General features: G+C 42.6%; 1 protein-coding gene across 3 annotated transcripts in view; it reads right to left on the reverse strand.

The window, feature by feature from the left end:
* Positions 1-8,219: 8,219 nt before the first annotated feature.
* pdzd2 (PDZ domain containing 2) overlaps positions 8,220-24,898 on the reverse strand; it is a 57,064-nt gene continuing 40,385 nt past the window's right edge. For 2 of the 3 annotated variants that reach the window (XM_087848839.1, XM_087848838.1), the window contains 11 exons: positions 24,063-24,150; positions 22,731-22,834; positions 20,576-20,738; positions 18,896-19,776; positions 18,469-18,613; positions 12,660-15,051; positions 12,436-12,541; positions 12,258-12,359; positions 10,760-11,003; positions 10,358-10,492; positions 8,220-8,771 (listed from right to left, as the gene is read on the reverse strand). In XM_087848839.1, coding sequence (XP_087704965.1) covers positions 8,581-8,771; positions 10,358-10,492; positions 10,760-11,003; positions 12,258-12,359; positions 12,436-12,541; positions 12,660-15,051; positions 18,469-18,613; positions 18,896-19,776; positions 20,576-20,738; positions 22,731-22,834; positions 24,063-24,150 — 4,551 coding nt within the window. In that variant the 3' untranslated portion in view covers positions 8,220-8,580. Of the gene's footprint in view, positions 8,772-10,357; positions 10,493-10,759; positions 11,004-11,777; positions 12,127-12,257; positions 12,360-12,435; positions 12,542-12,659; positions 15,052-18,468; positions 18,614-18,895; positions 19,777-20,575; positions 20,739-22,730; positions 22,835-24,062; positions 24,151-24,898 lie in introns of those variants that run through there. The other variant, XM_087848840.1, reaches the window with a different exon arrangement.

Raw genomic sequence — 24,898 nt, forward strand, 5'->3', positions numbered from 1 at the left:
ATGTATGGATGGTGAATCCAGATTAGCCTCTTTGAACATCAGTATGTTCAGAGGAGCTCAGGATGGAGCTGCCACAGTGAGGGTCTATGGTCATCTGTGGAAAACAGTGGAGGCCCAGTCGTGGTTTGGGTTTCAAAGCCTCTGATTGGACAGTGATCCCAAAGATGCTACCAATGCAGTAACAGCATATCAAGGTAGAAAACACAGAGCAGAACATTATCAGTAATAGACTGGCCTGGTCCAGATCTCAAAATCATTGAATCAGTGTGCAATCATCTTGATAGAAACGCTTTGAACGTCCTTCAGGAAGCCTCGAAAACTATTCCTGGAGACGACTTGGAGAAATTACAAGAAAGCTGCCAGAGTTCAGTCCGTGTTGGAGAATAACTGCAGCCATCCCCACAATGATTTACCATTTTCCATTGTAGCCGTATGAAACAGATAAATTGTAAATAAAATAGTAGACAGGTAGAACAAGTGTGTGCACAGAGTTCACGGCCTGCAGTAAAACACAAACAGCAGAGAGATCCAAACGAGCAGAGTGAGCGACTCCTGAATAAACAAAGCAAACCAAAAAGCTTCAGCTTATAACCTCTGCACTTATCACGGCTCATTAACGTGTCACTAATGACCCACTGAGCTGTGTAAAGACACTTTTTGTCTGCTGGCATTCAGGCTGCAGTCTGCTGACGTTAGTGCTGATGCTTTCCACAGATTTGTAACGTTTAAAATCATTACATGGAAAATGATGTGAAAAGCATTTTACAGAATGTAAAGAATAATTCTGCACATCTTTATTTATTGTACAAATTAGACCAATTAGACCACTGCCTAGAAAAATTGTGAAATGATGGACATTAGGCTCAGCTCAGCACACATCTCATCTTTTACGTCTGGATTCATGTTTGTTTTTGAGAAGGCAGTCTGAGCAGACATCCTGCTGAACCTGTGGGCTCAGCTGTGCTCTGCTCGTTTTGTTGTTGATCATTTCTGACATCACAATTATACAGATGCAGCACTGAGGGCTGTGTGCATCGTGCAAGAAAACGGCCAATCAGATTCCCAGGCTGTGCGTTGATAAGCATGACTGCACTGACTCAAGAATATCCAACACCTTCAGGATGAACATGAAAATCAGTTGTAGTCCTAATTGCTCACGTAATGTTCCTGAAATGATTTCATGTGATACACTTTCTAATTGTTTTATATGTTTTATGTTATATTTACTATTAGTTAAAGGCCTCGAAATACAGTATAAAGATGACATTTTGCCAGAGATCCACAGTTACACAGCCTGACCTCAGCGGTCTGCTTCATTAGTCTGGCCATAAATGTCTTTAAGATAAATAGATTAAAACAACTAAAGCTTGCTTTCCCGTGTTTTTCACATGCTGTCACAGCGCTGATGCACTGAAGCAACAGTGTGATTTTACTCCCCTCTGCTGGTCTTACACCTGGACACTGAAAATGCAGCCAATTTAAAAAAAGTGATTTACTGTAACATTTAAATTCAGTGTTCAGAGATGCGCTGCGTCACACTGTTGCCTCACAGAAGGCCTTCAGGTCAAGCCAGTTGGTTTTTCTGTGTGGAGTTTCATATGTACTCGATGTGCCTGGTCGTGGGTGTATTGTGCAGAGAGAGAAGGATCAGACAATCCCACTTCACAATGACGGGTTGGAGGAATTCCTTTTTGACTGGGAGACAGTAGACAAAAGAAGACACGACATGCAGCACTGGCATATAAAGGCAATGGTACTGAAATGAGGTTAGTGGGGGGAAAATACTCGGTGCATCATGGGAAGTCTCGCACAGCCTGAGCCTCAGCCTGTGGGAGACCAAACTGCTGGGATATACACCTACAGGGGGATATAGTACCATAACAGTGGCTACGTCCACACTGGCCCGGATACAGACAAAAACGGCATTGTCGTCTGAAAACGCTCCGCGTCCACACTAGTGTTTTCAGTCGTTTTCACAGAGGTGTGCGTCCACATTGAAACGGCCAGAAAACGCTTATGTTCCAGTCCTGCGCATGCGTGAAACGCAAGAAGATTCGACCTGCCTCATGTCTGTCTGCCGCTTATTTACTTTCCCGCTCTTCGAAACGTGGCGGCAAAATGTGGAGGAAAAGCACTGAGTTTTTTAAATGGACTCACAATGAGGTGGAGTTGTTGCTGCGAGTAACACAAAAGTACAAAGTTGCAAAAGCGAGTGAGAATTAAAGAATGTGAAGAAAAGCTCTCTGGAGCATCTACAGACTGATGTTAATCTTTAATAGTGCTGTCAGACAAAACAGCTGCTGTATAACGCCCTCCGCTATCTTTGTTTAATTGGTCACATGACTGCATCACATGACTAACATGCGTCTCCGTCTCCGAAAGTCTCCGTTTTCACTGTCCACACTGCAATGCCAAAGCACCGTCTTCAAATGTATTCGTTTTCGAGAGCGTTTTCCAAACGCTGCGTTTTCAGGGAAAACACCGTCTCAGTGTGGACGGGAGGCCGAAACGGAGAGAAAACGATGCGTTTTCATACAAAAATGTATTAAGCCTGTATCTGAATCAGCATATTAATCCCTGAGGAAAGTACGTGGTTACAGTTGCTCCAGACAGTAACAGACTGAACATTAAATAATACAATATATTACATAGTTACAAAATATAAGAAATAGCTCTAATACATACAAATAGTTCAATTATAAATATCAAGAATATTACAGAGATATATAAGAATGGCATTTCAATGAAATAACTTCCTGTGTCTCCAAAAGTTGATTCTGTTCATCTGGACGTTTTGTGGGAGAAACGTTTCGCCATCATCAGGTGACGTCTTCAGTCTCAGCTGACTGCAGGTTTCAACCTTATAAACAGGACATTTGCATAATGACTGAAACCAGCCCAGTGAAGGAACAATGGGCTGGGAGGTCAGTTCCTTAATCTTAATTATGCAAATTCTCATGACCATTGATCAACAACCACTGATCAATGTCTGTGAGTCGCATTCACAGAGAGTTGGGGAATGGCTGCAATCACAGCATTGTAAGATGGCGAAAGATGTACCCTTAGGCCCCTCCTCCATTCAGAGATGGTCTTTCCCTTTTCACGTAAATGGCCTCCTTGACTCCGCGCTCAAACCAGCGTTCCTCCCTGTCCAGGATGTGTACATGTGGTCTTCCTGTCAGGTAATCAACAATCCAGGACACGGATGTTTGGTCGTTTGTTCTGACACAAGCTGTTTACATTATATTTTAACCAGTTAATGAAAGAGGATCCAAAACCAAATTTGTGTAAAGTTGCAAATACAAATTTTCAGTTAACTCTGTCAAACGCTTTTTCTGCATCTAGAGATAATATTGTGGTTTTTACTGCATGAGTAGTCAATTAAATTAAGTAATCTACGTCTGTTTTTTGATGAGTGTCTGCCTTTTATGAAACCAGTTTGGTCAGGAGGAGCTTTGCAGATTATTTTGAGGTCTACATTAATAAGGGATATTGGACGATAGCTTGAGGGATATACAGTGTGTTGCTTATTCTTTCAGGGTCATATATTGTGTTCCCAGATGAATCTTTAACAGCACATATACTTGTTTTTTCTTTTTTTCTTTTTAGCTGGTTAGCCAGAAATCGACCGGATTTATTATCATGTTCAAAATTGAAGTTCATTTGAAGTCTTTGTACTAAGAACTGTTTTTATTAATGATTTCATTTAATTCTAGTTTTGTTTTGCATGTTTTGTTCAGTATTTCCTGATCTTGACATGTAGGCTTCTTGTAAATATTTGATGGTTTTTCTAGTAGGGCTGGGTATCGTCACTGACTTCTAGAATCGATTCGATTTCGATTCAACAGGTCCTGAATCGATTTGAACCACGATTCGATTCGGGGAAATTTTGCCTCAGACAGTCAGAAATATTATAATTCAGATCTGCATCAGTACATTTCCATATTTATATATCTATAAAAAGAAAACTGACACTTGCCAGACATTATCAAAGGTGTGCGCATCACAGCAGAGGCCTTTGTGTCAAAGTAGCTGAAGATAAAACACAGAAAAACATGAAGGCGACTTTCCTGGCCTGGGATTTATAAAAATATTCTGCAGTAGATCAAAAGCGAAAGAAAACCGTAAATCAACACATGAACATTACCTGATGTTGCTGAGGTGAAGAAGAGCAAAGTTTCAGAGGTTTTAGAGACACAGCTGAGCGTTTTGCAATTTTGTATAATTTTAAAAAGTTTAAATTTGTTCAGTATTGAACGGCAGAAATGAGGCTTTGTTTTCGGAAGTAAGTAAAAGGAAAAACAGCGGCCGACAGCCTGTAAACAATGGTAGACTTGTGCGTAACAAGCAAGCGAATAATGCAGAAAACAGATTTTTAAGAAACTGTTCTTGAAGTACAGAGAGGGGGGGCGGGGGGGGGGGGGGGTGGAGAGAGAGAGAGAGAGAGAGAGAGAGAGAGAGCTCTACACAAAGTGTGATTTTATCCTGGTGGAAGCAAAACAGTAAAAGTCACAGTGAATTCATGGTGATGTTTTTGTGAAGCATAGTTTGGATCTTCTTTTGCTGCTGGTTCGGTCAATGTTGTTTGGAGAGAGATAAACTAACAACTTCAGAATCAGTGCAAAAAGGGCGTAAACACAAAGCTCAACCCGCCGAAACATCAGAGTCAGTGAGCTGTCGGCTTTCAGCCCCGATCGTTTCCGTGCCGTCAGGTGAGAAAGCCACATCTCACTGATTCTGATCCGTCGGCGGGTCGAGCTTTGTGTTTACGTCTTTGTGCAGCAGCCGTGTTCCTGCTCTCATTTACTGTTTTAGCTGTTTGGTGGTTGTTGAAGTTTGTGAGGTTTAACCTGAGATTCTGGCGTTTCAGGCAAAATAAATTTATATAAAAAAATCGATTCAGGATTTTAATGAATCGATATCACGCTATCCAAGCTAGAATCAATTTTAATCGATAAATCGATTATCAAAACCCACCCCTATTTTCTAGTTCCTGAATATTTTTGTTTTCTTCTTTCTTTTTATGTGATGGGAATGAAATTATTTTACTTCTCATCACAGCTTTTCCTGCTTCCCAGGAGGTTTCTTCCTGTTAAAAGGGAGTTTTTCCTTCCCACTGTCGCCAAACTACTTGCTCATAGGGGGTCACATGATTGTTGGGTTTCGCTCTGTATGTATTATTGTAGGGTCTACCTTACAATAACAAGCTCCTTGAGGCGACTGTTGTTGTGATTTGGTGCTGTATAAATAAAATTGAATTGAATTCCCAGAGGACAGATGCTGATGTTCCACACAGGTCATTATAGTCTAAATATAAAGTCCACTCTTTAAGCCTTCATCTTTGAGCAGTGATGTATTAAATCCCCAGTTTTTACGTGGTGTAGTATTCTTCTTATGTCTTAGTGTTAGAAATACAGGCTAGGGTGAATCTCAATGTCTAAGATGTCACTGAGCAGTGAGCTGCTGATGGGAAATAATCCAGATGAGAGTAGCAGGGATGGACATGTGAGAAGAAAGAAAATTCCTTAATGTCGAGGTGAAGGAGCACCACGCATCGCGAAGCCCAAAGTTGCTCATGGACTGTTGATTATATTTGTGGACTGCTGACAGCGCTGAGGTTCTGCTGTGTTTCTTCATTTAGTCCCAGGCTGAGATCACCCCCAAGAACAAGGCTGGAAGAATGAGGGATCATCAACATTTGGACCAATACATAACTTTTTTGTGAAGTATAGATTTTTTAATGATCTAATCATTAAATATATAAATATATTGTATTTTAAAAGGACTCCTCCGTGAATCACTCCTCGAACACTTTGCACTGGATTCTGCGATTGCAGGCTAAATTTCCAGTTGCTCCATGTTAGCTTTTATCTGTGTTTGTTCAAGGTCAAGAGCTAGCTTCTTGAACCTGAACATCCTTAAAACAAAATAACTCATAACTGACTTCAGGAGGCACAGACAGGTCCACTCCCCTCTCATTATACATGGAAAACAGGTGGATCTGTCTCAACCTTCAGGTTTCTGGGCACCAACATCTCAGTGGATCTCACCTGGACCCACACCTCCATCACCCTGGTGAAGAAGGCCCAGCAGCACGTTCTCCGTGTCCTCAGGAAGAACAACCTGCTGCTGCTGGCCTTCTACCGGAGCATGTGCTCTCCTACTAGCTGGGTGTGCCACAGCTGAGAACAGCTGCGCAGAGTGTAATTAACACTGACCAAAAGATTTATTGCCTGCCCTCTGCCACCCCTTGAGACCATCATCAGATCTTCCTGTCTCAGGAAAACCAGGGCCATCACAGGTGACCCCTCAGACCCCACTCAGCACCTGTCTGACCCGCTGGCCTCTGGTTGGCCCCTCACATCAATCACCTCCCACACCAACAGACTCAAAAACAGCTTCTTCCTGTGGGCCATTCAGGCTGCTAACAAACATTTTGTGCACTTTAGCGCCCTCCAATGGTCAATGTCAGAAATAACTGCAAGTGGTTCTGTTAGTCAAACTGTGCAACAGACGAGAAACTCTCTGTTTTCAAACAAGAAACTGATGCAAAGCATTTTCTTCATCGGTGCAAAGAGTGTCCACAAATAACAGATTCCTTCAGTCGTGTCATCGATAGCAGCATTATTAACATCTTCCCTATCCTCCTTGAAAATTCAGATGGAATTAGTTCTTTTTATTTTTTTACTTTTATTTTTTTACTATTTATGTACAAAACAAACAAACAAAGCAAAAAAAACCAAAGATTTTAACATATTTAAAGTATCTCAAGTCTTAGCAGTAAATCATGAATAAAACTCAGATACGCATCAACTAAATATTTTGCGTTTTTACCCCTGAAACACTATAAATAGATTCAGTTACAACAGGATAACTTAGAGTCAGTGATGTTCCAGTATCATTTTTATTATAGTTTATCAGTATTTTAATATCACACCAGGTGCAGGCTGCGTAAAGATGCCCATGAGACAATCCAGCACACAACAGCAGGGTGCAAGATGCTAGCAGGCAGGGCATACATGGAACGCCATAACTAAGTGGCCGGCATAGTGTACAGGAACATCTGTGCCGAATGGCCTGGAAGTCCCGAGGTCAAAGTAGGTTATGCCTCCTAGGGTGGTGGAGAATGACCGAGCTAAGGTCCTGTAGGACTTCCAGATACAGACGGACAAACTGGTGATGCCAAACCAACTGGACTGCAGAGGTAGACAAGCAGGGGAAAGAGGCTGTATTGATAGGTGAGGAAAGAGAAAAGGAAGGAAAAACATACACAAGGAAAAGCAACACGAGAAGCTCGAGATATACCAAGGGCTGAGGAGATGTAGTGGGTGACTGTAACAGTGGTCTCAGTGGTAATCGGAGCACTAGGTGCAGCTTTTATTTTGGAAAGAGCCATTATATATATATACATATATATATATACATATATATATATATATATATATATATATATATATATATATGTATATATATATAATGGCTCTTTATATATATATATATATATATATATAAAGAGCCATTATATATATATATACATATATATATATATATATATATATATATATATATGTATATATATATAATGGCTCTTTCCAAAATAAAAGCTCTACTATACGCTTCTTCTGGGCTATATTCTCAGCAGCATATTAAACATATCAGGTCCCCATAAGGAGAATCATGTGCTAACGGCTGTCTAAATGACTCGGGTAAAGTTTGTAGCATGTGTGCTTGTTGTTTTTGTCTGCTTCCACTTGTCTTTGCACTAGGATGATGTCGGAGTAAATGTGCAGTCAGGGTGCAGGGAGACTCCCACTGGGTTTAAATCTGGGACTCTCCACCATTTGACCTTAGAACTGAAGAAGCTTCTCGGATGAGAGGTGAAACGTTTCAAGCAACTTAAAGAAGTCCAGACGCTTTTCTTTGCAAGCTCCTTTGGCATGAGAAAATATGTATTTGACACATTTAAGGAAAATACTAAAAAATAAAATAAAAATAAACAAAATAAATGTTTATTAAGCAATTTTGATAGGAAATTGCTTAATTTTAGAAATGTTTTTGCTCTTTTTTGCTCTATAAAATAGTTGTTTTCTTTTAGAATCATTCATCTTAACAGTAGGATTTACATGAAAAGAGAAACAAATTAAGTTTGAGTGAAAATGTACATTTGTTGCACTCTCTGGTCGACTGACTCAGTGACTCAAATGACTCAAAAAACCCGATTCACTTTGGTGAGTGACTCATTAAAACTTAAATTTACCATCACTACCATATAAGTGAGTAGGTACAGAGGCATATAGTGTGGATGTATAAGCTGGGATGCTAGAGCCACAGTCAACATATCAGCTTTATTTTAAAAAAGGAATGCCTTACAAATCTATTATTTCTGAGTGTTCAAAAGTTAATTTATTATAAATAAACTGAACTCTTCATTTGAAAAATCATAATTACATATCATGCACCACAATAGTGTCCAGCCAATTATTAAATACAAAGATATTTTAAAAAGGCTAACCAAAAAGTCCAACAATCAAAATGTATAACTGCTTTTTTTAAACGTATCCGCGTGAACAGTAGAGCCTGTCAGGACTCCGTTTCCTTGTTTTTTACCATCACATTGCTCTGCTTGCGTATGAGGAGCTGGTTAGGCCCTTCATTAGTGGCTTTGATCATTTTCCAGGCATCACGGTGCACGAGTCCCTCCAGAGAACAGCCATTGATCGACAGGACTTCATCGCCAACCTCGATAAGCCCGGAAAGCTCCGCAGCTCCTCCTGTGTTAGACATGAACAGCAATTCAGACTCAGATAAAGCTCCTTATTTTACTCTGGTCTACTTATGATCTACACGCTGAAGATATATTCAAATTATAGCTATGATTTGAGAGATGGCCATTCACCTGGCTATAGCCAACCGTCCTTGTCAGTGTCTGTCAGATTTAAGCCTCTGATTTCTCCAGGATCCAACACATTCACTATAAAGGCTAACAGCTCATCTAATATATGCATATCTCACTGACTCTCATTATTTGAATTTAGTCAAAGATTTGTGTTTAAATAAATAATAAAGGTACTTTCACACAGGATACACTGCAATCGTTACTTTCAGTGTGGCCGTGCCAAGAAAACACGCATGCAGCTGTCATGGTCACTGAGGTCAAAGTTCAACAAATGTAAAGTTTGATTTTGTTGAACTTTCCAGCGTTCCATCTATTCATCCTCTTCTGTTTATCCTTATCAGGGTCGCAGGGGGGTGGAGCCTATCCCAGCTATCATAGGGCGAGAGGCAGAGTAAACCCTGGACAGGTGACCAGTCTGTCACAGAGAGACAACCATTCACACTAACATTTACACCTGTGGACAATCTAGAATCACCAGTTAACCTGACCCGACTGACTGCAACCCGACTGTGGGATGAAGCAGAGAGAACCCGGGCAAACACGGGGAGAACGTGCACACAGACAACTGAATTCAGGACCTTCCTACTGTGAGGTAACCGTGCTAACCCAAGTGCCACAAATTTTAAGTTATGCAACAAATTTTGACCACAAGAGGAAAATGCTGTTTCCATCCAAACAGAAATGTCAATGCTGTTATAACAGTCACGTTGTTTGATTTAAGGCGGACACAGTAAACAGCTTAGATTTTGTGTTTCTCCCAGTAGCACTACAGCTATTGAAGCTCTTAAAGAAATTAGGGGTAAAGAAAATAAACTGATCTCACTGTGATGGCTGTGTTTACTTTCTCTTCTGATGCTCAAACACTGCACTGAAGTCGGCTTCAATCACTAACTTTTACTGAATGAACAAAGGTAGCGTCCACTCTGTGTCCCACTGATGAAAGTATCTGTGTCTGTGACTAAAGACCCGGAAAAATATACGTTAAGTTTGTGCAAATGCAAACAGAACTGCTGCTGCAGCTTCATGATTAAAGTCCCAAGAATTGCAGTGAGTGTGTCCTGTCCCCTGATCCCTGCTGTTCATTACAAATGCACCTACAAAATAAGAGAATGACCGTTTTGGGATTTTTTTAAGAAAGCATGAATGAAACCAGGAGGGAGTGTACACTGAAACACAGGAGGTGGAACGACTTCAGTCATGTTCCCTGTGATTCACACCAGGCTGAATTTGTTTGCTAAGCTAGTTATCTATGTAGCATTATGTTTATGTTTGAGCCCGAAGGTTTATGTGATAAAACCTTTAACAAACAAGAATCAGTATTCACGTTAACATTATCATCTGTGACACCAGCAGGTACAAAGACACAGGTTACGTTACAAACCTCGTGTTCATTGTTAACAGATGCACACACACTGTGACGTCACAGTTTTATGTGCGTTTTGTCTGAGAAGAAAAAGTCACCTTTAAAGATGCGTTTGACAGTGAGAGGCCTGTCTCCGTGGCTCAAAGACCTGCCCCCCTCCAGACTGAAGCCCAGTCCAACAGAAGTATTATGAAGCTCCACTCTTACAGCACCATCTGGACTGACATCCACAGCTGAAAGACATCCCACACCAAGAAGGACAGAAGTTAGATATAAACCTAAGAGAGGATGCTGCTGCTGACCGCTGGACTTCAGCTGATTGCAGAAACCACACCACGGGCAGAGCTGTTTGCAAGGTTAATGTTTGTATTTAAAAGGGTCAAATGCTCTGACGAAAGAAGTACTCTAAGTCAGTCAGCATCAGAGTGATATAAACAGATGTTACAGCCAATGAGAATATTACAGGAAGCTCTGTGTACCCATTGGAGATGGACACCTACCTCCGCTACGCTCCAAAGACTTCTGGGTAGCCGAGGCTTGTCTGTCAGAGATACACTGCACACTGTCTTTGTCTCTGTGAATGACCACTAAGACCTGGTTGGACTGCCTGGCTTGATGAAGACAGGACATAGCCTCTGCGTGTGTTTTACCCTCCAGACTGATGCCATTTATGGATAAAATGCTGTCATCTCTTTGGATTGTACCTTCAAGACCAGCTGCACCTTTCGTGAAGACCCGATAAACCTGAGGACAAAAACATATTAATAATACATATTATTCAGTCATGTATTAAATACATTTATTATGTGTTCATTAAGCAGATGGGTCTCCTGAATTATTGGAGGATCGTGGCCTTTAAAAAACTGTGAGAGGTCACGGTGAGTTGGTGCAACAGTGACAGTTACTCACTGAGCAATATGTGACTGACTTCAGTCGATCACTATTGCTCTCAGGTTAACCAGTCCTTTCTGCATCTGCCATGAACTAATTAAGTGCACTGATCAAACACAACATTATGACCACCTGCCTAATATCGTGTCAGTCCCCCTTTGCTGCCAAAACAGGGCTGAGCCATCAAGACTCCACTGGACCTGAAGCTGTGCTGTGGCACCAAAATGTTAGCAAAACATCCTGTAAGTCCTCAAACGTCCTGTAAGCCCTCAAACATCCTGTAAGTCCTCAAACATCCTGTAAGTCCTCAAACATCCTGTAAGTCCTCAAACATCTTGTAAGTCCTCAAAGGTCCTGTAAGTCCTCAAAGATCCTTTAAGTCCTCAAACATTCTGTAAGTCCTCAAAGGTCCTGTAAGTCCTCAAACATCCTGTAAGTCCTCAAACATCCTGTAAGTCCTCAAAGACCCTGTAAGTCCTCAAACATCCTGTAAGTCCTCAAAGGTCCTGTAAGTCCTCAAAGATCCTGTAAGTCCTCAAAGGTCCTGTAAGTTCTCAAAGGTCCTGTAAGTCCTCAAAGGTCCTGTAAGTCCTCAAAGGTCCTTTAAGTTCCTCAAAGGTCCTTTAAGTTCTCAAAGGTCCTGTAAGTCCTCAAAGATCCTGTAAGTCCTCAAAGGTCCTTTAAGTTCTCAAAGGTCCTGTAAGTCCTCAAACATCCTGTAAGTCCTCAAAGGTCCTGTAAGTCCTCAAAGATCCTGTAAGTCCTTAAAGGTCCTGTAAGTCCTCAAACGTCTGCTGCTTGAAGTTTTGAAAGGCTTGTTGTGGTTTGTAATCTGAGCTGCTGGTAACCTTTGACCTCTGTAGCTGGTGACTAATGAACTTTCCCTCAGCAGAGTGGGCTTTGTCACACTGTTTGGTGCATTTTGCTCTTGAAGAAACTTTTCTTGAGATTTTCTGGACTAACTGAATCTTCATATCTTAGTGAGGCATCCAAGGCAAGTAAATGAATGTGCAAGAAAATGTACTTTAAATTGTTGCAACAGTCACCGTACATTATTGTTTAAATCTGAAGGATGTACAATGTGAGGCTTCAACATCTTGTACTTACAGTTATGTCCTTTTGCTCGAGGTCGACTCCTCCAGCAATACTGAAACCAAGTCCTGAACCTTCTCCTTTACTCAGGACAACCAGACGAGTATTTCTGTTAGTCTGCAAAACACACAGAGAGTGACAAATAAAGAAAACCCAAACTCAGCTGGACTCTGTATCTGCAGTGAGACATTACCTTGGTTTGCTGAAGCAGGGTTGATATGTAAGCTTTCGCTGTTAGTGAGGACAGCAGTGTTTGCAGTTTACACTGACTCACAGGTGAAGCCGACAGCTCCTCTAAACTGCAGAGAAAAAGTCATCGAATCAGGACATTTAATGTGTTTTTTTCACCCACATTTCACAGTTATGTTTGGAGCAAAGCAGCTGCTGTGATTTACAATGACTGGTTTAAAGTCTCACCTGATGGACCAGCCGAGCTGCCGGCCATGGGTCTCTCGGGTCCTCTGAGCAGTCTCTTCAGTGACTTCAGCCTCGCTGTGGTTAACCCTGTTCAAATCTGCTTTCATTGGAGTTGCACAGGTTGGAAAGCTGTCAGTCACTGGGGCTATAGTGGACCGGGTGTCAGCGTCTGTTTTATCTGCAGTGCTGCGCCCTCCTGCAGCGTCCTCTTTGCACAGTTTTTCCAGCTCAGGCATGCTGAGAGCCCTGAGCTGCCGTAACCTACTGTAGAGAAGTCTGCCATGTTTCTTGCGCAGCACTGGAGGAGTCTGTGGCGCAGCCCCATCTGGAGCTTTGTGAACTTCATTCTCAGAAGACTTACGAAGACGAAGAGAGCAGGATGTGGCTGGAAGCAGATTTTCCACATAAGAGCTAAAACTCCTTTGCCGTGTCCGGAAGTCAACAGCATTAACTAGTTCCATATAACCTGCAATCCTTTGGTTCAGCGGGGCTCTATATGCCAGCGCATACGGCTGAGGATCACCGCTTTTCACCAGGGGCTTGTCAACATTAGCCAGATTCTCAAAGGATTTGATTTTATGTCGGACAGAGAAAGGACTGTAATCTGCAGACGAGGCAGTGTGTGTGGACAGGGCCTGTGTGGACAGGGTCTGTGTGGACAGGGCCTGTGTGGACAGGGCCTGTGTGGACAGGGTCTGTGTGGACAGGGCCTGTGTGGACAGGGCCTGTGTGGACAGGGTCTGTGTGGACAGGGCCTGTGTGGACAGGGCCTGTGTGGACAGGGTCTGTGTGGACAGGGCCTGTGTGGACAGGGCCTGTGTGGACAGGGTCTGTGTGGACAGTCTGGATGTGCTGGACTTCGCTGTCTCTTCTGTCTCCATAACTGTCACAGGTTTGAAACCTCTACTTGTTGAATGAGCTGCTGTAGAAGACAGTGAATGAAATGCTGTGTTGGTGATCGAGGCAGCTGTTCTTTCTTCTGTGGTGACAGTGGATGAATGCGTTGCTGCTAATCGTGCATCTGTATCATTTCTGCGTTTATTTTCTTTTGAAACCTTTTTGTCTCTATGTGACGCAGCTGCTGCTGCTGCTGCTGCTGCTGATGATGATGATGATGCTGCTGCTGTTGCTGATGATGATGATGAGGAAGACAGCCGCACTTCCATGAATGTCCTCTGGGTGGCAGGTCCATGTGATTCAGCTTTTGCTTCGTAACCTACGTGCATGTCTTTTTTGGGCAGCTGCACAGTTTGCAAAGCTCCCTCTGAATTTCCATGCTCAGCCATTATTTGCTTTGTGTCACCTGCTCCGGCCACAGCTAGGCAACTCCTGATATCAGGCTGGTTGGTGGGCTTCAAAATCCCAGTGGTTACCACAGCTGGTGGATTTGTTGGCTGTCTGAAGGAAGCCTTTGTATCTGCAGGGACTGGACTTGCACCCCCCAACAGTTTTTGAAGAGGCTCTTCTGGGCTGTTCTTTTTAACACTCAAACCTTTAAGTGTGGAAGGACCACTTTCAACCTGAAGTCTGAAGTTACTCCTCCACACAGGACTGTCTGAGTAACCGAGGTGCTTCAGCTTTGAGCTTGTCTTAGGTAAGGAGCGAGCATCAGGCTTTAACGCATCTTTACACTGCACGACTTTCTGATTGTTGCTCACTGACATTGTGGACAGCCTGGAGCCTGAGGGGTTGGATTCCACTGAATATGTTTGTGTGTCGTCACGCCTCAGTAAATCTGATCTTTGGGAGACGTCTGCATGCAGATTTTCAGTGACAGAGTGGGCTGCTGGTGGAGCATGGTTCCTGTAAACGCTTGTGTGTCTGGATGCTGCACAGACTGGGTCAACGTGTGGCTCTGTAGCAGAAACAGGTACTGTACTGTTAAGAAACTGGCATGGTGACCGTGTAGAAGAGACACCACCAAAACCATCTGCCATGTTCTTTACCACTGCACTGCAGTCACTGTTTGAACCACTGACATCTGCAGTGGGATCCATGTGTTTACAACTAGGATTTGATTTTTCTGGACCTGATCCGCTGAAAACCGCAGAGCTGCCTTCTTTCTGTTGGTTCACACATTTATTCATCAGAAAGGCGGCACCCTTTTCCTCTCTGGCTTCCAAAGGAGGCTTCTCACACAGGGCTGCACCATGTTGGCCTGGACGGCAGGTTTCAGGCTCATTACAGGATATTTCCTCACTGGTGTCGTGGCTCACATCTGATAACACGTCGTCTACATTGACGATGGGCAAGTTACAGTCTGGTTGGATTGTGGCTTTTCCTAAATGTGTTCTTATTACTTGATCAGTCCCCCCCTGAACTGGATCCACTGTGGATCCATCACTGCTCTGTGACCACACAGTCCCTCCCAGGCTGAGCAGTCGATCTACAGCTGGCACAAGACATGAAAAGATCAGGATCGAATGAGAGGAGGTTGGTAACAACGAATAATTTACATTACATATTTTTTTAAATATGAAACCAATGAATTGTAATTTATATGATATAATTTGATGTGTAAGTTTAATTATATATGTGTACATATTAGTGGTGCAACGGATCAAAAATCTCACAGTTCGGATCAATTTTCGGATCAGCAAAAAAAGAAAAAAGACAAAAATTGAACATTTACTTATTGAAGTATTTTTTGCCTGTTAAAAACATTCAAGACTCCACGCAGTTATTAAAAAAAAATTATGGTACAATATAGGGCAGTACAGTCTTTGTATCTACCACTCAATTCAATTCAGTGTTATTTATAAAGCGCCAAATCACAACAACAGTCGCCTCAAGGTGCTTTATATTGTAAGGTAGACCCTACAATAATACACACCGCTCATCATATCGCACTCTGCTGTGATATAATGAGCACGGTCACGTAGCTTTCCGTTGCCCTGCAGCTCCACCCGTTTGTAGTTAGAGCAACAGAAGATGCCTGTGACAGTTCAGCCATAACTTTAAACTTCTCCTGCTCATACATGCTTGGAACGATCTTGCCACTGAAGTGGACGCGCAACAGGATATCATAGCGTGGCTCAAGCACATTCATCATAGTTTAAACTCCTTGTTTTGCACAACAGAATACGGCCTCCCGTCTGCAGCTAAACACCGCAGTAGCTTCTGTAATAGCGTTAGCCCGGTCAGGCTGGGCAGCAAAGGGCTGCTTAAATACTCCTCTGCTCCTCCACTTGGACCGGTAGCGCGGGCCATAGCTACCGCGGGCCATAGCTACCGCTTGACAGACCCACCACGCCACCATACACATACTTTTTTTTCTTCGTTTTCAAATCTTCAGCCCACGTGCGTGCCGAACCGTGGAGTGGGATTGGTTCGGATTACGGATCAACCGTGATCCGTTGCACCACTATATGGTAAATGGTAAATGGCCTGTATTTATATAGCGCTTTACTAGTCCCTAAGGACCCCAAAGCGCTTTACATATCCAGTCATCCACCCATTCACACACACATTCACACACTGGTGATGGCAAGCTACATTGTAGCCACAGCCACCCTGGGGCGCACTGACAGAGGCTATATAACATGTATCTATGTAATTCAGCCTGTTGCAGGAGAGGTGAGGCGCCGTCATGAAGGTGAAGTGATTAAAGACCTTTTCTCATGTTAGTGGCGTGAAATTAACCCGAATGGATTTCTCTCTGATTTGAACCAATGACTGTGTCAACTTTGTTATATTTGATACAGTCATTGCTGTGAACTGCTGACTCCTAACATACAGAGGGAAGGCATACAGCCACACTGAACAATACTATTACATACTACACAGTGATATGCATCAAAAGTGTTGCATTATATTATAATCTACAATCTCACAAGGAAAGACTAAAGCTACACAGATGTATACTCAGCTGGTAAACTGCAGGACATTGCTGTGGCTGATCCAGGAAGTCACATGATCGACTGCTCTCTCTTGTATTACACATGTTTGCACTTTAGTGTCTAACATGCAAAGATGTGAAGTCTCTATTTACCAGTTACAGAACGGAAACTGTCAGGTGCAGCGTATATGGACAGGTTATCGTCAGAGGAAGTGACTTTTCCTCCTTTATCCGTCGCCTGCTTATCAGTAATGTTGATCTATGATCATGTTTACTCAGAGAGACATGATGGCTTTAAAACAGACATGTGGAAAGACTCCCCGTTTTAATGCCCCACAGCAATCTCTGTGTTACATAAAGATTAATGTTACACTACACCTAGTGTGAAGCTACAGGGCAAATCTAATATTGGTCATTAAAAGTGAAACATAAAGGTTAGTCACCGTGAACAGAGAGTCAGAGGCGTGCAGGTTGCTTTGGGGAGGAGAGAGCGATGCTGATCCTACATCTGAGGTCAGCATTAAAGGAAAACACACGGCAGTCTATGTGAAAGCTTAAAGAGTGACGCTACCTGGTGGCTTAGAAACAGCACTACACAGCAGTGTAAGCGCACATTCAAAGACACACAAATATATGATTTAATCATGTCGTAACCATTAAGTGGAGACAGTTTTCCTCCCAGCAGCTGGACGTTTGACTGTAAGCTGCAGAAAGTGAGCGAGCAGTGTAGCGTGACAGAAGTGTTCAGCTCCATTTACAAGCTGCTTAGTGTAGCTGAGCATCTACTCAGGAATCCAGCCTGTATATTGTTAGTGCTTCTTCCCCAATGCAAAGACAACAACTGTGTGATGAGACGCAGACCACAGCAGCTATAAACATATTATTACTGCACTGAGGAAAAGTAGAAAGGGTTGGGTGGAAGGAAGAGTCTAAAGCTCTGAGTAGCCAAAGTTTGTTTTTACTCTCGTCTGACATTGGCCAATCAGCTGGGCAGTCCATACATGCGGTTTTTAAATGGAGCTTTTCTATTTTCTCAAAGCTTTACACAACTTTCATCCATTCACACAAAAACTTTTTCTATTTAACTGCTTTCTATCTAACATTCAGAGACATTCACACTCCGATGGATGCATCAGACAGCAAGTTGGGTTTAGTATCCCGTCCAATATATTCAGCAGGGATTGAACCACCAACCCTCCGATTAGTGTTGGGGAGTAACAGAGTACAAATACAAAATGTGAGTAACTGTATTCCATTACAGTTACTGTTTAAAAGGGTGGTAATTAGAATACAGTTACTTTGTTATAAATGGATTACATGGCGGTCCTCTGTAATTCTGGTCATTCCACGCTGCGCATTGCGGCTGGAAACCCAAACAAAACACGCGAGAAGAGGCTGTAAAAAAAAAAAGCGTCCTGTTGGTGGCGTCAATCACACGATGGACCCGGAGCCAGCGCAACAGAGTCAGCAGTGCACGTTTCGGACTCGGAAGTTCCAACACCATTTCATATTCAAAGAAGAAAGGGATGGGCTAAATTTAAACTTTAAACTTAAAATTTAACAATGCAAACTCTGTTTGCCAGCAAAGAAGATGCTCTCCTCGCCAAAAACTTGTTATTTTTAAAAACTAACGTTAGCCTACTGCAAATATCTTATTTTAGTTGTGGTAGCTACCTAGGCTATGTGCCACTTCAGTAGCTTCGATGTAACATTGCTGTGATTTTAGCTAACATTGTTAGCTGACGTTAGTTCATAGACTGTTAAACTTGATGGATAGCATTAACAACCTGCTAGCTTCAAATTATTGCGTGCAGACTGGAGTAACTTTCACATCTGAGTCCCCTGTGCCTATTTCACAGTGCTTTCAGCATCTTCTCCCTGACAGCATCAGGCTGTAATTTCTTGAAGCAGGTGAGCTGCTCATTTTCATTTATTCAGCTTTAGAATAAAGTCACACTGTGAGCGTCTTACCTGAGATCGGTCTCCTGATGTCCAAGGCCAGTGTCAGAGGAAGGCTGTGCATGAGTTCACAGATGTCCTGGTAGCTGGAGGAGCAAACTAGTTTATCTCCAATCTTGACGATCTCATCTCCAGGACGCAGCCTGCCCGCAGACTCCTGGGACCACAGTTAGAGAAACAAGCTCAGCCTTTACATGGAATATTTTTAATATCTTAAATCATTTGATCCTTTAAAGAATCACCAGAAAATTCAAATATTCTTGTTCATATTCAGTGTGCATAGAAAACTTTGCATATATTTGAATTTGTATCATCTTTGCTACAGCCATCATTTTTTTTGCAGTTTGTTGCCAAAAACTGTTGTTGAATTTATTTTGTTTTTTGGGGGAACCCCCCACCCCCATCCCACTGGTGTAGGGTGGAAAGCAATCCCACGTACCCTTTCTGCTGCACCTCCAGGCTCCACCCCAGCGATCACCAGCTTCAGTGGTGATGACATTATCTCCAGTTCAAGCCCAAATGAATTCCCGTCGTTCCTTCTTAGGATCACAGTGTTAATGGGACAAATCCCTGCAAACTCACTGGCATCTTCCTCCTCATATAGCTGACTGGGGAGCATGTCGGCAGCCAGCGTGGGGTTTGTTCCTGTGCTGTGGGATGGGAGCTGGAATGGGGCCAAGGCCAGGGCGGGTTCATCCGTTTGGGATGTTTGCTGCTGGGGTAGGTTTGGTGCTTCAGTGCTCATCATGACCCTGTTCACTGCTTCAAGCTTGGGGGACTGCTTTGACTCCAACTTTCCATGACTTTGATTCAGACAGTCCTCACTGCTGATGGTCATATCAGTTAGCACAGAGCCCACGCTGCTCGACACCCCTGCTGTGTGATCTAAAGGCTGGTGAATGAACATGAAGGTTAACTCACAACCAGGTGACTCTGCCTTATTGGGAAAACCATCCTCACTTTGAGTGGAACTGTCACAGAGTGCTGTGGGTATATCTCTGCCTGCACTCTGCAAATCTCCACCAACTTCACCGTCTAACACCGAGCTGCTACATACACCTGCTGAATCACTCTGTGACACGTCACTGCAGGTAAAGGCTTCAGATTTTGTGGGTCTGTGGAAGGGCTCGATTTTTCTGCTGAGGTCATCCTCGAAGCACTTCACCTGGCAGAGGAGTGGGCTGCGTGCTGTGGGGGGGCTGGACCACGTGATGGGCTGGCACACGGCCTCCACACGGTGACTGAGAGGTGCAGAGGTTTGGTCTTGGATGTTGTTGTACACACGGCCGTCTTCCACTTCTGTCAGAGGTGGGCTGAATCCTGAAAATAAAGATGAACTTACAGCTAATTTTTACAAAACTGGATGCTGTGTAATTTTTTAAAGAGAGATGATAAATGCTTGGTCTCTAAAAAAAATCTCATAAATGGTCAGTGGCATGTGTGGGGGCGGGGCTTGAGGCCCTTTCCTCTTGGATGCCCCAACAACAAACATCCATGAGTACATCAGGATGGTGGCCACTACTGACCATGCACTCAGTGAATACCTCAGGGAGCAGAAACTCCAGAAAGGAGAGGAGCAAGAGTAGGAACCATCACGGCAGGCAAGCCCCGTATGGTAGGTACCATCGGCAGATAGAAGAAGTGCCTGACATCCAGAAATCCAACCAGTGGCTGGACAACGCTGGACTTAAAGACATCACTGAGGTACTAATCATGGCAGCAGGGGGTCTATTACACCAGGCAAGGCCCCAGGTGAAGGCTTTGTAATGATGCCACTGATACAATCCAGCACATGTTTATGTTTGTTGCAGATCAAATAGAGTTAGAAGGTAGGATCCCATTGTTCCTGTCTAGTTCCTAGTGGATATTATCATTTTATTATTAGCCTTAGCTTCTAGCCACTGTATTAATGGCAACAGCCACAGGTAATGTGATCACTGGTAACTCCTAATAGTTATGTTAACCTTTTAATACTTCAGTCATGTTGTTTAGAGGTCAGTAAAGTTCTCATTTCATCAACTACTGTTCACATGTCAAGCATGGTGGAAGCAAACTTTAAAGTTAAATCTGTGAAATATTCCTAAAACGTCTTCCTGGGATTTAATCAGTAACATTTTACCTTGTGGTTTTGATGAGCAGTCATCCTTGGAGGTAATGCAGCTCATCTGGTGGAGGACATCATCAGTATCTGAGCCCATCAACATGGATTCAGGTGGGAATGAGTGGCTGGAAAGTTCCTGCGGGAAGTACTGAGACAACTCTGCCTCTGAACTCAGGGAGCCCTGTTTAAGAAACAACCAAATTGGACAAAAGTTGAAATGAAAGGAAGTTTAAAACTATTAAAATACATTTAACTCATTAACTGGAATGAAAGGGTGTATACTATAACTGTAAGATTTACTTTGTTACACTGATTAGCTGTTTATTTAAAACCCCAAGAAAGTTGATGAAACAAGAACCAACTGCGGAAGGCCAGGAGTGACAAAATGAATAGATTAAATACAACATTAATTAATAAAAAGAGTCATTAATTAATTAAACTTGGAACTAAATAAATAAATGCCTCAGAGGCATTCACACTATTGATTTCCTGTTTCTCTTTATTCTTTCTTCTACCTTATTCTAGTTGCTCAGACCTTTGCTGGTTAACTACTCCCTCAGTTTTCATCTGATTTTCACCATTCAAACTTTAAACTGTTCTGCCCCTTCTGCTAATGCCTGCTATTTTGGTGCTCATTACTTTTATACTTTTTGAAATATTAAGGGTTTTTTTTTCAGTGAGATGAGCAGAGCCTTTTAAATTCTTTTCAACACAAATTTCAGCTTCTTCACCCCTTGTCAGCAGAATTTTCAGTTTTTTGACCCCTTTTCAGCAAAAATTCCAGATTCTTCAGCTGTTTTTTTAGCAGAAACTACAGCTTCGTTACCTCTTTTCAGTGCAAAGTTCTGCTCATTTCCCCTTTTCTGTAGAAAGTTCTGCTTCTTCACCTCTTTTCAGCAGAATTTTCAGTTTCTTCATCTCTTTTAGCAGAAAGTTCAACAAGTTTGCCTCTTTTCAGCATCACGTTCAGCTTTTCCCACCTCTTTTCAGCACAAATCTCAGCCTCTTCTGCTCTTTTCAGCACAAATTTTAGTTTCTTCACCTCTTTTCAGCACAAAGTTCTGCTTCTTCACCTCTTTTCAGCAGAATTTTCAGTTTCTTCATCTCTTTTAGCAGAAAGTTCAACAAGTTTGCCTCTTTTCAGCTGCACGTTCAGCTTTTCCCACCTCTTTTCAGCACAAATCTCAGCCTCTTCCGCTCTTTTCAGCACAAATTTTAGTTTCTTCACCTCTTTTCAGCACAAAGTTCTGCTTCTTCACTTCTTTTTAGCACAAAGTTCTGCTTCTTCACCTCTTTTCAGCACAATTCAGCTTCTTCTGCACAGTGCACATTTTTTCTCTTATCATATCTTTCTTCGGGACTAGAATTGGTTTGGCTCAGTGGGATGAGCAGCTGCTGTAAGATCCAGTGGTGAAGGTTCGAATCCTACCTGTGGCAGTTGCCACATCTTCCATGCTCACATGCACACTGCTTTCTTGACAGTCTGCGGTGTACCCTTTCAAATACAGCCATCTTCAGCAATCACTTCAGCTTCTACACCTCTTTTCAGCACAAATTTCAGCTTCTTCACATCTTTTCTGTAGAAAGTTCAGCTTTTTCAGCTCTTTTCAGCAGTTTGCTCAGCGCCTTCTGCACCCTGCACATTTTTCTCTCACCATATGTTTGACTCAGTTGAGAACCAGTTTGGTTCAGAGAGATGAGCAGCCATTCTCAAAGCGGGAGGGCCGGGTTTAAATCCCGGTAATAGCACCATTTTTTTTCAGTAGACAGTTTAACTTCTTTAACTCTTATCAGTAAAAACTTCAGCTAGTTCACCTCTTTTCAGCAGAAATTTTAGCTCCTTCACCTCTTATAGGCTAAATGTTCTGCTTTTTCACTTCTTTTCAGCACAAACTTCAGCTTCTTCAGCTCTTTTCAGCAGATAGTTCTGCTTCTTCAGCTGTTTTCATTAGGTTCCACTACACGGCATTCACACTGCATTTTTGCAGGAAATGCAACTTTTTCTAGTTACACTTTTATTCCATGCACAGCTGGTGTGGAGCACCTACAGTTTCATTGTACATGTAAAATAACAATAAAAGTCTATTCTATTCTATATGATTGTGTAAGAAGGTTGAAACTGAACCTATCAATGCATCAACAAAACGAAATATATGTCTAAATGAAAACATACCCTGCTGGCAGGCTCAAGGAACCTCTTCATGGTCCAGCTGAGAACAGGCGACCTGTCTTCCTGCATGTCCTTCACTGCTGGGCTGGTGTTCTTACAGGACACACCTACACATTAAAACCACGACAAACCCAAACAAATACAGAATTCAGTGATGCCATCATTTTCACACACCACACGGAGCAAGTTAGTGACTGTATTTCTAAGGTTTAACCTCAGCTTTATCTGAGTTTAGAGGGAAGACATTAAAGATAATCCAGGCCGTCATGTCTGGATTCATAGATAAATAAAACTGAGTATCAGCAGCACAGCAATGAGAGTGTGGTTTGCTGGATAGTTTATGTGTGGATGGGATCTGGGGGGTGCTGGTAACAAGAGGAGGGAAGCTCCCTGTAAGACCGTAGGACTGGGGTTTTATACAATCTCACCAATTTTTATAGAAAGAACTAAAAAATCCAAAGAGGTATAGATGCTGGCTCTCTCCTAATAAGAACAGGTTTTCCTCTGAACATTTAAGTTATCTATAAAAGTTACATCATTTTCTGGACAGCCGCCATTTGAAGACCCACATGTGGACATGCATATATACTACATACACATATATACTATGGGACTAGAGGCTGATGCAGCCTTCAAAGTTGTTCCAGTGTCACCTGCTCTGGCCCCTGGAATACTTTGACCATGGTTGCTGGGACTCTAGTTTCACATTTCTAAGAGTAAAATCTTCCCAGCACATTTTGTTCTTTGGCAGGTATTTCACAGATTGGGGAAAATTAACTGGCAGAATCAATTTTCCCCAGAACTGAACAGGTTGGTGGGCACTTCTGTTTTTGACTACACTTCTTCCACAGTCACCTGCTGGGGCACAGCTGAGGAGGAAAGTGCAGTTAACCCCTAACACACAATCCTGCTGCTAGTGGTTTGGCTAACTGCTAAGCTATTAGCTACACTAAGCTAGCAAATCCCTAAGGACACAGTTAGTGAATATTTGCATGTGATTCTGAAGAAATGATGCTTTAATACAGCCCCTGTAAGTTACTATGAAATAGGTTTCAATGAGAACATTTGCAGTTAATCAAGCTACACAGATTGACCTACAGAAAAACACCACAGTGCACCGTAACAAGAACAGGAAGTGATCTAATACCATGGTGAAACCAGGACTAAGTGAACAACATCAACCCTGTCTTGTCACAGTACAGTGTTCTTCATGGAAACCTTGTTACAGACCAAAGAAACAGTGCTTTTGCCTACACAGTAGTTAAACTACAATAGTGTAGCAGGTAAAATAGTTGATACAGTTAATTAAAATGTGAATGCTGGTACAGGTCAGACCTTGGGAATGAAATGAGTGCTTGTTCCTGCTAATTTTGTCCCTGTGAGTGGATCGAGCTATGATGTCATCCATCTCCTGCTCTGATACCTGAGGCGAGACAAAGAAACACAAAAAGATGCATTTTAGCATCAAGAAAGACAAATACTAAAGCACCAACCCTCAGGAATCTACCAGAAACACAATAATTAGCACATGTGCCGACAATCCCATTTAACAGAATAAGGGGTTTTTGAATGAGGATGCACTACTACTAAGCTGGTGGAGGCCGTTTGATGCTTTGGGCAAAGTTATAGTGGGAGACATTGGGTCATGCTACTCATGATGTTACTTTGACACGTACCACCAACTTGAGCATTGTTGCAGACCATGTATTATTTTCATATTTGCATAGTGACTACTAATACCACTGACTAACAACGGGCCGTGTGGTCAGTTTCATGACCATTGATATGACCATCAACAACCATTGATCAACAACCACTGATCAATAACCATGAGTACCATTCACAGAGAGTTGGGGGAATGGCTGCAATCACAGGATTGTAAGATGGTGACAGATGTACCCTTAGGCCCCCTCCTCCATTCAGAGATGGTCTTTCCCTTTTCACGTAAATGGCCTCCTTGACTCTGCCCTCAAACCAGCGTTCCTCCCTGTCCAGGATGTTACATCCTCATCATTGAAAGAGTGTCCACTGGCCTGTAGGTGTAAATAGACTGCAGAGTCCTGACCTGACGAGGTCGCTCTTCTGTGTTGTGCCATCCGCTTCGCCAGAGGTTGTTTGGTTTCCCCGATGTATAAATCCTGCCAATCCTCCTGCACTTAACAGCGTACACT

This window comes from Neolamprologus brichardi, chromosome 12, assembly GCF_056152115.1.
Source record: "Neolamprologus brichardi isolate AB-2024 chromosome 12, ASM5615211v1, whole genome shotgun sequence".
NCBI lineage: Eukaryota > Metazoa > Chordata > Actinopteri > Cichliformes > Cichlidae > Neolamprologus > Neolamprologus brichardi.